Source organism: Gekko japonicus, unplaced genomic scaffold, assembly GCF_001447785.1.
Source record: "Gekko japonicus isolate JY-2015 unplaced genomic scaffold, Gekko_japonicus_V1.1 scaffold1263, whole genome shotgun sequence".
Lineage (NCBI taxonomy): Eukaryota > Metazoa > Chordata > Lepidosauria > Squamata > Gekkonidae > Gekko > Gekko japonicus.
The window spans coordinates 366147-381503 of NW_015173165.1; the positions used below are offsets into that span (position 1 = coordinate 366147).

Sequence of the window (15357 nt, forward strand, 5' to 3'; positions counted from 1 at the left end):
AACACAAACAATTTCCCCCCCCCCCAAAAAACCCTGTTTTTTGGGGGGGGGGGGGGAGAGAATCCAGGACATTCTTCCTCACTAACTTTGTATGCATAGGAAACAGCATAGGCGAAAGATGCTTTCCAGACCTTCAGCCTCCATCTGCAATACGAAATGGGAGAGAACCAACCCATGGGAGAGAACCATTGCATCACATGCTACGTTCCCGCCAAGCTGAGTTAGTGTGAGCTATCTCACAATTTTTTAGCCTCCGGCTCACACATTTTTGGTTTAGCTCAGGAAGGATGACTCCAGAGCCAACTAATTTATGCAGTAGCCAAATGGCTCGCTCGCAACTTTAATGCCAGTCGCTCACAAAGTAGAATTTTTGCTCACGAGACTCCACAGCTTAGAGGGAGCATTGATCACATGTCGCTTTCAGCTGTGGTTCTCATTGGACTGATGTGGTGGCAGTGGGGAGCATGTGTGGAAAGGGCAGCATTAGCGGTAGGCTTCCATCAATGAGGAACTCTCTTGGCGAGTACTGTTTTCCCTTCCAACTCTGTCGCTTGGGCAGCTCACCAGCCGCCATCGCCAGTGAGGGCAGCGGAAGCTGCCCACAGCAGCACTGGCCTTGACAGAAGAAGAAGAAGAAGAGATTGGATTTATACCCCGCCCTTCACTTGGAGTCTCAGAGCGGCTTACAAACTCCTTTCCCTTCCCCTCCCCACAACAGACACCCTGTGAGGTAGGTAGGGCCCTTTGGTCACCACCAGGGCTCTCGGAAATGATGTGGACAGATTCTGAACGGCTTAGGGTGGCAACAGGGTGGCCTGGACACCCTGAACACTTCAACAGAGTTTTCTGCAGAAGTTGAAAAAGAAGACGTTTGGGGGACACCCTGAACACTTCAACAGAGTTTTCTGCAGAAGTGGCAAAAAAAAAAAAAAAGACTTGGAGAGGCCCAGATAAAAATGTCTGACCAGACAAAATGTCCTCCCATGAAGCCATGACGTGGTGTGGCACCAATACGACAGAAAACAGCCTGCACGGGCTCAGTCTGAAGTGTCAGTGACTGAGCTAGGAGCAATCTCAGTTACAGTCTTGGAAAGGCACAGAAGAGAGACCGAAAGCTACACATGCCAAAAATAAACTCTCTGAGAATTACATCTCTGTTTCTGGGAGGGACGAGCGAAGGCATGCGTTTGGCTCCAGCGGAAGATCTCAGTCCCAGTTGAAGAGTCCAGAAATAGCCTGAGAGTTCAGAGGAAACGGGCGACTGTTTTCCAAGAACACATGAAGCTTCCTTATACCAAGTCAGGCCTCTGGTCTCTCGAGGTCAGCATGATCTCCTCTAACTGGCAGCAGCTCTCCAGGGTTTCAAGCAGAGGACTTTCACGTCACCGACTACCTGATCCTATTGGCCAGGGATTGAAACGTGCACATTCAGCATGTCAAGAAGATGCTCTGCCGTGCCTCCCCCCTGCCACTTTTGCCCTGCCCCATCCTTCCTTCGGGCAGCTCAAGATGGCATAGATGGTTCTCCTGCCGCCATTTTTAAGGTTCACAACAACCATGTAAAATAGGTTAGGCTGAGACAGAGTGCTTGGCCCAAAGTCACCCAGTAAGTTTCACCGCTGACTGAGGATTCGAACTTCCTAGCTCGATGACACTGCATTTGCCCTGTTTATCCCTGTTCAAAATAATAGCATTGTGAAGTAACAAAACCCTTTGTCTTCGAAGAGAATTGAAATTAAGAAAATTTCACATGCCAGTGGTGTGAATGCATGCGTCTACTTCCCAGGGAATGATGAAGATGGTCTACAACAAACCAGTAGTGATGAAAGATCAAGGGAACAGCCAAGAGATCTTGGCCTGCTTTGAAGCTATAGTCCTATGTGCTCTTAGGAGCAAGTCTCATTGAAATCAATGGAACGGAACATGAAAGGGATCGGGCTGCGTATGCCTAAAATGCAAAAGATGAAAGGAAGGATGGTGGCAGAAAGGCTGTTGCACTTTTAGTAGGGGATGGGCACATCTCTGGATCCCAGGGATCCTCCAGGCTTGATACATGTACACCATGCCTGTAGTTTTTGGGGAAAACATTAACAACCAAGAATTTAACTAGTTTGTGATGATTATAGAATAGTGTCCCAAGATTGAGTGGAACTTTGCCAATCGGACACTGGACCACCTTGCCGTTCTGGTGGAGTACTACAACTCCCAGCATGCCCTAGTTAATCATCAGGCTGCCAGCATCTCTCTTCTGCTTTCCCCTCATCATCAGAACAAAGAAGAGTGTGTACAGGGGGATCCTCCTCTGATAACCTGGTCCCAGGAAGGAAGGCACAATCTCTGCAACTTTGCTTTTCTGAGTTTACTGAGCTTGTACAAGGAGACCACTTACCTGAACAGTTATTTTTTTTGGGGGGGGGGGGTGTCCCCTGGTTACACTAATGTCATTGATGGCTCTGAGGTTTTATCTGCCATAGTTTAAAAGGCAAAATGAAACAAGAGTCCAGGGGCACATCAGAGACCAGCAGAATTTATTCCGGGGTGAGCTCACTCTGTCAGCTGCCCTGAAGTGTCCCACCAGGCAAATACATTTCTACTTAATGCTACACCTGTCTGATGAAGTGAGTTCTGGCTCACAAAAGCTTATGATGGAATAAATTCTGTTAATCCCTAAGGTGCCACTGGGACTCCTTTTTATTCTGCTGCTACAGACTGATGTGGCTCCCCATCGGGGTTAAAAAAAGGCAGCTCCGAAAAATATAACAGGGCAGGATCCTATCACACAGGAAAGAAAAAGAGAAACAACAAATTATATATAACAAATAATAAATAAAGACATGCTGTTTTTCAGTGAAGGCTGTCCGCAGACGGCTTTGTCTGCTGGAACGAGATTCATGGAACGAAGACATCCGTATGCGGTAAGACATGTTTCCTCGCAGGAACAGAAGGGGACCAGTGAATATTAGGACATACCCATTTGGGGGTGAAATGCAGTTCAGAACAGTGTTCCCTCTAAGCTGAGTTAATGTGAGCTAGCTCACAGTTTTTTAGCCTCTGGCTCACATATTTTTGTCTCAGCTCAGGAGGGAGGGCTCCAGAGCAAACTAATTGATGTAGTAGCCAAGTCACTTGCCCACAACTTTAATGCAGGTAGCTCACAAAGTAGAATTTTTGCTCACAAGACCCCACAGCTTAGAGGGAGCATTGGTTCAGAATCTTTTAAAGACAACCACAGAAGATGCCTTATGGAAGCGACACAGAGACAATTCTCCAAGCCTTCATCCCATTGACGTTCATGAGGCTTAACTACCTGGTCAAGTGTCTAGTAGTTGAATTCCTGGGAATTCACTGGTACTTAGGTATAGCACTTGTTTGGAGTGTTCAAACACTCTAAGGGCCAGCAACAATTGAAGCTGGCAGTTTCAGAACAATACAATGGATTCAGTCCTGACCAATTTTTCCAGTGGCAGAACGGAACTTTGCTGGCTTCTCCTTCCCGCTGCAGCCTACTGAGTTCCACAAAATGGGACTCCTGGAGGACAGAGAACCCTAAGGAATGACATGAGGACATATGTTCTACAGCAGGAAGAGGGAATCAGTGGAAATCGCAGATTAAATCTGGATCCCGCCCAATGCTACCAGCTGCCACTGGGCATCCGCTATTCCGTGAACACAACAGGCAGATCATATTAATAACATGCAACTTAAATCAGCCATGGAAACTGCTGGCTTGCAATATCTGAAGCAGTTCAGGTCATGCCATTGATTTCCTGGCATGCAGAATGGCATTAGAACAGCAGCTGTCTCAGGCTGAAAGGCATACAGCCAGTTAGTTGGGCAAGCTTGAGCTGCGTAGTCTAATCATATTCACCTGAAAACAAATCCCACCAATGTCAACGGGGACTTGCGTGGGACCATAGTCGGTGTAGCCCTTTAAGCCACTTGGGTGCCAGCTGCTGGGCTCTGTGCCACTTGGTTCTGAAAAGCTCTGCACCACATTTGCTCCAGAGAGACGCATTTCATTTTGTCAGTGCTGCAGGTAATTCATCACCAGGGGAAATAATTGTCCCCGGAAGACAGTTGGTGATAGGAGGCAGGAGAAGAGAAGAAAGGTGCTGGACTTTTGACAAGGGAAGCTGTAAATCTGCACTACTGAGCAAATCCACGGGGCAAAAAAATAATAATAATTCCACACTAAATTATGAAGTGAAGGTTTGAGTTCTTCCAGCCACAACCACAATGGCCTGGATGGAAAGCAAACGGCTTGGAAGCTGGTGCAGAAAAGTTCCTCGAGACCTCACTGGAAATAAGTGAGCGGCTTTTGAGAAATGGAGAATGTCTGGGAGGCTGGGAAGATACCACAGGCCTAGACGTTTTGGCTTCGTGCAGTGTATTTATTATTGTGTCTTTTTAAAATCTTACTCTCTCAATCAAAAATTCCCGAGACAGCACTCCCCAGACAGTATCATCAGCCAATCGAAACAGTTCAACAAAAACAGTTTGCTTACCTCTAACTGGTGCTCTTCAAGTGGTCATACGTGCAGTTATACAAATGGGCTGGGTGCCTGAGCAGAGCCTGAAGTTGAAACTTCCTAGTGCCAAGTCTTTAGGCATGAATGAAATCCCCCGACTGCCAAGCCTGGACACGACCAAGGGGAAGGTGACACAACTTTCTCCTTAGCTCATCAGAAACAGCATTGCAAAAGTTAAAGGGCGCCCATTACGGGAGTGCCAGGTGGGTTGCATGACTGCACCAATGACCACTCAAAGAATACCTGAATACAGGTAAGCAACCTGCTTTTCTTCATGGTGGTCTCTATGCATCACACAAACAGGAACAGACAGGCAAGCTGAGGGTAGGCACAAGTGCAGACATGCAAAGAGACGGTTGAGCATGGCTCTACCAAAGGAGACATCCTTAGGTGCTCTGATGTCCAGGGCGTCGTGTCTGACAAAGGTGGAAGGTTGATAGCAGGCCAGGCTGTGGAGCTCTAGAAAAAGAAATTACTTTGCTAAAACCTGTGGTTCTTGTCGAATGTGCACATACAGACTCTCGGAGCGGTTCGTGAGCCAACTGATAGGAGAGTCTTACGGTACTTGACACCCAATGGGGAAGATGTTGGGAAGAGACCTTCTGCCACGTTAGGTCCCGAACAACAGACAAAAAGGAGAGAGTTCTCCGAAAAGTAGCTCTTCCATCCAAGTAGGATGCTAGTGCTCTCCTTTCCTTTCCTATTATCCCCTTAGAAGCTCATTGACTCACAGATCAGCAGAGCTAGTGCTCTCCTAGAATCAAAACAGTGCACAGTGTTTTCTGCACCAGAGGATGGTTTAGGAAAAAGAATGGTAGAAGAAGATCCGTGGTTGATATGAAAATTCAACACTACTTTAGGCAAGAAGGAGATGCCAGTTCCAAAAGCAGCTTTGTCTTTATGTACAACTGAGTAAGGAAGGCCACACTGAATAAGTGCATTATTTGCAAGACCTCCTGGCTGAGCACATTGCCGCTAAGACAGTTACCTTCCATGATAGTTAGCAAAGGTAACAGGTGGCCAACAGTCTGAACAGCTTTCTCATTAATTGAGAAAGCACCACGATGGAGCTGGGGATGAGACATTCAAGGGAAGTCTTAACACTCTTCTAAGCGTCTAGACCAGAAGCTGGGTAAAGAATGAACATCCTTCCATGGGTGGTCTTGCAGTTGAGATGGCAGCTAAGTGTACTCTCAGGAAAAAGTATCCTTATCTGTGAGAACACAGGTGAAGGATGTATTCAATGACCAAGGCGAGAGGACAGGTAAGGGAGTCCTATCCTGTGTAGAAGTGAATACATGGACGTGGTCATAAGAGTGTCAAGTAGAGACTTTCCTCTTGTTTAGGAGGCCCTGCTGCAGCGTTATTGGCGGGTTCACATCCGTAGAGCTTTCCACACCACCATATGAATGTTGCAGATATCCAGGTGCAGGATCTGACCGTGACTTTGAGAGAGATCATGCATTTTGGAGAGGTGCAGTTTTTCCTTGAGCTACCATGAAGATCTTGGTAATCTAGGCCATAAGGAAGTGGATAAGGATACCATTGGTTCCCTCTCCAGATATCTGGTTGCTTGGTACTTAACAGTACAAGGGAGAAGATGTAGAACAGTTTTCATGTTCAGCTGACTATGAAGGCAACGGAGGTTCTGTCCCTACTCGGCTGCAGTTAGTTGCATCCCTTGCTGTTGACAATGACACAAAGAGGTTAATTTGTGGCTTCCCCCATTTGGGAAAAATTGATTGGATACACAGAGTTTGGACATACCAATCATGTATCACAATTCCCTTCTGACAGAGAAAGTCTTCAAGATTGTGGTCTTTGCCAGCATTTTGAATTGTGTGAGCATTCATAAAGCTTGGAAAGGGGTATCGTTCCCTAGTGCCAAAAAGCCAACAGAAGTGACACCAGGATGTTCTGGGGATGTTCTGGATCAGGTCACTTCTCTTATCCAGAATGTTCTCTTTGAAGGAGAAACAGCAGCATGTTCCTGATGGTGACGGATGGGCAGTTTTATAAGAGAATGACCTCAGACCTTCTTCAGCAACAAACTGAACAACACCCCCCCCACACACACACACACCATCCAGTTGCCTTTGCTGAGACCATCAGAGAGTGGGCAGGCAAGAAGCAGACAGGATCCCGCCCATCATGCCTACACCTAGAGCTGCTGGGAACCTCCTCTCCAAGGAACTCTCTCGAAGGTATACTTGGGGATTTTGATTTCTGTGACCGGGAGACCATTTTTTGTCAAAACAGTGGTACAAGAATGTAAGAAGGAAGAAAGGAAAGCGAGATGGAAAGAAAGGAGGGAAGAAATTGCTCAGAAACAGGCCAGAGGAAAAATCTAGAGTAACCAGATGATGGTACTCACCTTCCCTTCTTTTGAGATGTTCTTCAGCAAAGGGAGATGCTCAGCAGTGAGGTCCCTCAGTGACTTTATCCCCCGGCAGTGGCAGATAGCAATTAAGTACAAGTCGTCCAGCTGCAGAGACAGAATGGGCTGTTGAGGTGACAGAGGTGAGATTCTCTTGTTTTGCCATTCCTAGTCATGAATTATCATTTTTTAGGTACACCAAGGACAGGGCAAGACAGGTGAGGCCAACAACAACTGAGATTTCAGAGGGTAGCCATGTTGGTTTGCAGTGGAACAGCTGGATTTGAGTGCAGTCACACAAGATTTTCAGGGTGCGAGCTTTCAAGAGTCAAAGCTCTCCTCTTCAGAAACGTGTTCTTCAGAAGGAAGCACTGACTCCCGACACAATACTGTTGTACGTATTTTATGAACCACTTTGTACTCTGCCACTGCCTAACAGGTTTGACTTGGTAGGTGTGCTTAGCACTTCCATAATGCATATGATTCTGACATCATGAATGTATTCAGGTATTAACTTTGGTTCATTTGTGACTGTTGTTTGAATGCATGCTGGGAAGAAGGCTGAAATGCTGATACACAGTTATGCTACCCATGACCTTGCTTGTTCTGGCCAGCTACAACTGTGCATGTTTCTAATGTGAGTTAACCTAGCTAGAATGAAGAACAGTAAGCACTCTGTAACCATATCAGTTATATAGATACAACATGCAACTTCATAGCTTCCGAAAGAAAAGTGTATTGTTCTGTTAGGAAAAGAAGAACTCTGCCTGGGAACAACCACCCCCCCAGGTCTTAACCCAATGGGAAATAGGTGATGAAATTTGACAATGTTTGATGGAACCAATAATTCTGTTTTATTTCTCTGATGTAATGTGAAGTATAAAATGCTATTTCACCCATTGTAACACTTGAAGAATCCGTTGGGTATTCAGGGTTCCAAAACCCTTGAATCTGTATTCTTCCTTATTCATTAATAAATTATTTTTTTGGTTTCCAACTCTACAGGACTGCTTGAGTGTGTTTTCTCAAATTGGCCCGGGCAAACACAATCAGGGACAGAGGTTCTGTCTTACAATACCACACTGGCACATGCTATAAGAGCAGACGGGCGTCAGATTAAGTGCTGGTCTGCACATACAGCAAGTAACCCCGGGGGGGGGGGAGAGAACAACATTTGGGGCTTGTACCATTACAGATATGGGTATGCGTGACTGAGTTTGGTACAATCCCCATGAAAATGAAAAACAGAAAATCTCACACTTAGAAAACTATTATATCAGGAAGAAGGCTAAACTGAAACCTTGTTGATGCCAGGGTTTTATGCCAGGGGATTTTATTTTTATGTGCAGGGAGAGAGGTGTGGGGAGGAGAGTATTCAATTGTGCAGTTCCCTTCCGGAGTGGTACAGTCTGGGAATACTTGTCCCACACCATCTACTGTTTATGCTGAGCAGACCCGAGCTGCCTAAGGAGATTTTGCCCAAACGTATTTGCAACAAAGGGTAGAATATTTTTGACGGAGGCTCTGCTATTTTACAGCAGGAAGCTGCATTACAGGATCATCCCTCACACTGGATAACACTACCTTCTCGAAGGATGAAGCAAAGCCTTGTTTCCCAGCAATGGTATTTTCAAACAGCTTCTCTGACAGTTTGGAAAAAGCACAAACAATGCTTTGAATTCTATAACTGAAAACGTCCGATAAGTTTCAAGATAGCATTACCAGTGCCCTGGGCCGAGTTCCAGTCGCTGCGGTTCTCTAAATAACTCCTCTCTCAGTTGAATGAGTCACTGGACAATATCGTCATTGTTAAAAATGTTGTGGGGAAAGATATTTTGGCTAGACTTCTAGCATCTCCTAGAATACGTTCTAGATTAAACATTAGATCAAACATCTGAACGCAAAACTTATTTTAGATCCCAAGGAAAGCTGGAAAACTTCTGGCAAGGTCTGTCGAATTTACAATATATGAATCATGCAACTGTGATAAAGAAGCATTCACAATTTTTTTATCTAAAGATGTTATACAAAACATTAATTTCTGAAGTGATTATTACAGGAGATAATACAATAGAAAAACAGAAGTGAAAAAGCGGGACGGTGGTCTCCGGATTGGTGCTGCCGTTTCGACAATATGTCTTCTTCCCGCTCACCTGGAGAAAATGGCTCATCCGGAAGGTGGATTCTATGGCCTCGTACCCTACTGAAACCCCTCCCCTCCATAAGACCCACCCTCCTCAGGTGGTAGATGAGGCTGAGAGAGATAAAGACTGATCCAAGTTCACCCAGTGAGCCTCGTGGTAGTATGGCAATTTGAACCCTAAATTCTATTTTCCTAATCCGAGACTCAAACTACGAGGCCACAAGTTCCCCCCATGTGGGCCGTGCTGATTTGGCTGCAGACTGAACGGACTGCTTGGGCTCTGTTGACTTAGCTGCTGGTTCACTGCTCCGACTGCCTGACCTGTTCTTACCTTGGCCCCTGTGGAAAGCAGCACGTGGCCAGAGTAAAGAAAACCTCTGGGTTCCTGCCATTTCCAAACTCGAAACGGTGGGAGGAATCTTTTTTTTAGTGCCAAGCCTTTCTGAGAACTCAAATGTCTGAGCAAGAACAGGAAGTTCCCTCTATATCCTATTTAAGCTGCTGGGATTTCAGACGCAGAAACCTCATTTCTCACTCTTAATCTCAATTTTCTATTCCGTTTTGCAGACAAACCCAGATATGAACCTGAATGTCCAAATCCACCCCACGCACTCTCCACTGAATCACACAGCTGCTCTCGAGTTCAGGAACCGCTGGAATCCTATTTTACTGCCATGACCTGAAGACTAGTCTGTAAACTGCACAGAGTCAAAGACACAACATTGCCTCCCAAGGCAGGGTCTACCGGAAGAGTTGAAGAGCTGGAGAAGAAGAGTAACATGAAATGAACAGCCAGGTCCCTTAAAGGGCAGATATAAAAGGGAAAACATGGCATCCCCAACACCCAAGGTTGTAGCGTTCCTCTTTCAGCAACAAGTTTATGCATATCAGAAAACAATTTTTAGACTTTCTGCCAAGAAGAATGCTGAGTTTCCCCATCTCAATCCTTGCCACTATCCCGTCTTGAATAATGAGCCTGGGCTAGAGCATGGTATGATACACATCCTTTTCTCTGAGTGGTACTGCCAGGTTTACCAAATAAAGTATACATGTTCTGACTGAAGGACTGATTGGAGGAGGACAAGGGAGGCAAGACCCTCCATTATACTTCTAGAACCCTGGGAGATATCGCAGTGCATAAACACCCAAAGGCAAATACAGACTTAGTGTCAAGTGTGTGCCTGCTGGTCACTAAAGGATCAGGTCCAAGACGGAGGGGCAGGCATCAAGGTTTTGTTTATTTATTTTAAACGTTTTCTATGCTGCCTTTCCACCCAAAGAGTGTCGTCCCCCCCCCCCAAGATTGCAACATGCAAGGCTGTGCAAACGCCTGGCAGTGTGGGAAATGAGTGGGTTATGCTCCTGGGCATGGAATTCAGGGTTGCTGCTTCCACACAAAAAATCTCAGTTAAGGCCACCAGCAAGTTTCTAGCCCGTAGGATTGTGAAGAGATACTTCAAAGAACATGGGCAGGGCCTTCTGAAATCCAAGCATCAAACCAGACGAGATGCTGGGAGGGTCCATGAACAGACATTTGGATTCTGGCATTTAAAAACAACAGAGAAGCCCTGCTGGATCAGACCGACTGTTCGTCTGTTTTGACATTCTTTTTCTCACAGTGGCCAACCGACTGCTTCTAGGAAGCCCATGATCAGGGGATGAGGACAACAGCCCTCCCCAACTGATTGCTCCCTAGCATTCAGAGGTATACTGATTCAAAACATGGAGGCTCCATTCATATGCCATAGTCCTGTCCTTGATGAATCTGAATAATTTCCTTTCAAACCCATACAAGCTGATAGCCGATACTGTATCCTGTCGAAGTGCATTTCATGAATCAGTCCTGCACTACAAAAAGGAGTGTTTTCTACCCTGAATCTGCTGGCTATCAGTTTCTCAAGGTGACCTTGAGTTCTTGTATTATGGAAGAGGAAGAAAACATCCTCAAACTCATTTCCTCCACAGCATTTATAACTTTATTAACATCTACCATGTATTTTCCTTTAGTAATTTTCTTTTTAAATTAAGGGTGCACCGTAGGTACCCTTGGCCTGGCAGTAAGTACCACTGAAAACAGTGGGACTTACTGCTGAGTAATTATGCATAGGATTGCTGTACTAAAAAAAGCTGTTCACATTCTTTAGCTCGTCCTTGTATGGGAAAATCTTTGGCTGCTCTTTTTCTGCCCATTTGCCACCAGTGCCCCTCCTTGCACTGTATGGAATCTGTGTTTTGGAGGATCCCATCTCCATACGCTGGCTGGACAAGATGTCTTATAATTCTGTCCAGCAACATCTGTTGCTTTATTTAGCAAACGATTCCCCGACGAGCAGCTTGCCTACACAGATTGCTGGACAGCTTGAACCACATCTCAACTCCAATTTGCTCTTTCTTATTGAGGTCACTGGCCCGCCAGAAATTTTTAACAAGTCAACAAACATACAGATACTGGAGTTCTCGATGCCCTTCACTGGTCTGACTGTGGTTACTAAAAGTCCTTGGTCTCATCTTTCCTACGTAAATTGTCAGTCCGTCAGTCAAGAGTTTATTGACTGTGGCCAAAGATCATGACAACTGAGCAGATAAAATGTACAAATCAAACATGGACAAAGAACAGCAGACGACAAGGCTATAGTGTTAAAACCAGGTAAAGGTTCGTCAAAACAAATTAGCACCTTCTTTGATCCACTGAGTCGGAAGGCAGACGTTGGGTCCACAAGTGCTGCAAACAGAGCCTTGGTGGGGCCCTTCATGCTCTGATGAACCAAGCTGCTAAACAGTCAGACAGTGATTTATAAGTCCTACCCCCAGAGGTCATTTCGGGGGGGGGATCGCAGTTCCCCCAGGTGAGGTACGGGGGGCGGGGCACATGACGAAGCCCCGCCCCCCGCTTCCGGCCACCCCGTTTCCGGCCCTCATTCAGCCAGGAGGAGGCAGGAGAAGAGGGAGGGTAAGTTGCTTCCTCCCTGCCTCTCCCCATCCCTGCCTGCCTGGGGCCAGGGAGGGCCTTCGCGGGGCTTCCTTGCACTCCCGCCGGCCAGCGGCCGGGACCGTTGGGGGCGGGGTGTGTGGCCTTATGACACACTTCCGGTGATGTCAGGGGGTGTGGCATATGCTAATGAGTTATGCTAATGAGTTCTCCTAGCTCTTTTTCTACGAAACGACCCCTGCCTACCCCTTTCCTGAACCCTGCTTGTTCAGGATGCATAGTTATTGGAGGCCTCCCAGTGGGGGGGGGGGGATGCTTTAGCGTTCAGCCAAAAACCCTATAGTCTCCAGAGAGTTTTTGGCTGAACGCTAAGGCATCCCCCACCCGATGTGCCAAACGCGATTATGTCACCTCCAGGTGCCGCCATTGTGCCGGGCACGTGGGGCACCATGGAGCTCTTCGGGGGCAGGGCTCTCCTGTCAGCCAGCCAGCTGGCCGGCAAGCAGATCAGAGGGCCCAAAATTGGGGGAACCTCCGCCACCATCGGGGGTGGGGGGTGGCAGCCCTATTTTAATGCTAATATTTAATGCAATTATTTGGGGGGGGGAGGTAGATTTCTTTTTCTATCCAGAAAACAATAATCATTTAAAAATGCACCGTCAAAACATATACAATTTCCAGCCAATTACCCAAAGTATATCCATGCTTCCCCCCCCCCCCCAGTAGGAAAAAAGCATTCAAAAACTCAGCAGGAGCTCTTGCGGCTTCTGTAGAATGCCTCAGAGTAAGAGTGTCAACCGTATGGCCTAGGGGCCAGAACCAGCCCATCCAAGGCTCTTATGTGGCCCGCGAGCAACTAGTGCAAGGGAGGGAACAGGAGACTGCTCAGGGGGAAGTGGGCGGAGCCACTCCGAATGTGGCTTCAGCATTGGCGGAACAAGCTCGTCTGCAGCAGTCAAGCAGCGTGGGAGCATCTGCCCAGGGCTGCACCACTGGCTCTCCGGTCTGCCCAAATGGGTTTTCCTTTGGAGCCCCCCTCCCAGCCCATGGGGCCTTGCAGTGAGGATACACCAAACTCGGAGCTTACCAGCTGCTGTCCTTCATACAGTTTCTATCTCCGGAACCTGGGATTACATTTTATGGCACACATGGCTTTGGCCAGACAAAGTGACATTTATGTCAGATCTGGCCCTCAAATGAGTTCGACACCCCCGCCTTAGAGAGAGAGAGACTGATCCTAATTTAGGAAGGGCACACCAAGAGCAAATCTCAGCCTCTCTGAAGGACCACCTCTCCACCTCCTTCCTGAGAGCCCCTCACTAGCTTATATCAGCTTTATTTATTAGCTGCCTTCCTTCCTTGCAGAGCTCAAGGCGGCTTACAACAGAGATAAAATACATAAAATAAAACACATTAAAAACATAAAAACCAAAATTTAAAACTGCCATTCAGAACTGTGAATAACCTTAACCAAAACCAGTACTAAATCAAATTGCCTTCAACTGCATCCTAAAGATCAAAAATGAGAACAGTGCACATCCCTGGGTAGACTGTTCCATAATCATGGGGCTGCCACTGAAAAGGCCCTCTCTTGCGTACCTACCAGGTGAGCTTCTTTGGCAGTCAAGAGGGCCTCTCCCTCTGATCTTAATTCCTGGGTAGGAACACACAGGAGAAAATGGTCGTTTCCCATGGGCAGGTACATGTTGCTTCCATGAGATCTGCAGCCTTTTCAGTGTAGGACCCAACCTTAAGAATGCCCTCCACAAATAGGTGAGAAGAGCACATTTTGGATTAAATCTGGCAAACTATGGTAGGTGGAGTATTTCAACAAGCTTCCATTTACATCTTTGAGACTTTTCCCATGGCAAATGGCTGTGATTTGTTTCGTCGATAGCTTTTAGAGAAATGAGCAGAGTTAGGTGCTTTGTCTCTTGACTTTGTTCTTCTTTCTTAAGCCACTTTGAGAGCTAGTTTGGTATAGTGGTTAAGTGCGCGGACTCTAATCTGGGAGAACCGGGTTTGATTCCCCACTCCTCCGCTTGCACTTTCTGGATGACCTTGGGCAAGCCGTAGTTCTGATAAGAGCTTTTCTTGAAAAAGAGCCGTTTCTGTCAGAGCTCTCTCAGCCCCACCTACCTCACAGGGTGTCTGTTGTGGGGAGGGGAAGGGAAAGGAGTTTGTAAGCCCCTCTGAGACTCCTTTGGGTAAGTAAAGGGCGGGGTATAAATCCAATCTCTTCTTCTTCTTCTTCTGAATGGCAGAGGGACGTATTTATAATAAAGTGATTGTGATTTGAGGGGGACGTCGCCAGGAGACAATCTCTGAAGTTCATGGGATCCTTACTCATGACTCTGCTGGTTCTCAGTAGGGGTGAAAAACAGGCATGATCTGGCACAGACACCATTCCAACTTGTTCAGCCAAAAAAAGTGTAACTGAAAGACCCTCTTGAGAGAATCACATCACTGGGCTAGAAACAGGAAGCTGATATTTCCTGTCTTGTACCGTTTTCTTCTAAGGAGGTGCCCTTTGCCTTATTGTATAAAATCTTAATGCAACTGACAAGCTTCCTGGGGAATAACATGATTCATTTTATCCTTTAAAAGAAACACAGGAAAGTCACAGGAAACCCAAATTTGGAGACTATTAAAAAAGTGACTTTGCAAAAGCAAACGCTGAGAGAGATCTTGTTCCCAAGATGAATAAAACAATGATCTAGCTTGATTTCTCAGGACAAGTAAGCATCTTGAATGTCAGCGGAAATTTTCATTTTTACCATAGGCAGCTTAAACTGGCTTCGGTCTTACTGCAGGGCAGCTTAAACGGGTTTCGTTTTGACCACAGGCAATTTAAACCGAGATCTTCCTGACAACCACCTCCAAAACCTCTTAACCACTGTCAGGTTTCATCTCACATATATAGCAGTGCAAAAAGGAAATGGAAAAAAAAATCTAGCTTTCTGCATAAATCGTAGCACATAAGCATCCTTTTGGAAACAAAAAGCCAATGATAATGACAAAAGACACTGCTGTTTTAGTATGGAGCTGGGGAAGGAAGCTTAGCAGATTTTGAAAACGGAGCCTTAAAATGTGGCTCGTGTAGGTCTTCCACTGGTGGGTCAGATCTATAAGTGGGACACTATCTGGGCTAAGGCAGCCTATATTAGAGACATTTTTTAGTATTTTGTTAAGAGAAAAGTTTGTGTAGCAGGCCATGGCCAGGGTCAAGGGAGGGGTTTAGCATCAGCCACCCAACCACTTTTTCGTGTCAGGATCCAGCTCCAGTTGACAACCACTTCCCTTCCCCGCCCCCCTCCGGTCTTTCAGCTTACATCAGAGGAAGGGGAGGCAGCAGTCGGGCAAATACACCCCAGTCATT

The 15357-nt window shown here is 46.4% G+C and overlaps 1 protein-coding gene across 3 annotated transcripts in view; it reads right to left on the reverse strand.

Annotated features, from left to right (window-relative positions):
- Positions 1-15357, reverse strand: part of DCPS (decapping enzyme, scavenger) — a 91500-nt gene that overhangs the window by 4258 nt on the left and 71885 nt on the right. Inside the window, exons 5-6 of one of the 3 annotated variants that reach the window (XM_015422508.1) lie at positions 6904-7014; positions 4902-4988 (exon numbers count right to left, since the gene is read on the reverse strand). The exons of 1 other annotated variant lie outside the window; for it this stretch is intronic. In XM_015422508.1, the coding sequence (XP_015277994.1) occupies positions 4902-4988; positions 6904-7014 (198 nt within the window). The remainder of the gene's footprint in view (positions 1-4901; positions 4989-6903; positions 7015-15357) is intronic. One more of the 3 variants, XM_015422509.1, reaches the window with a different exon arrangement.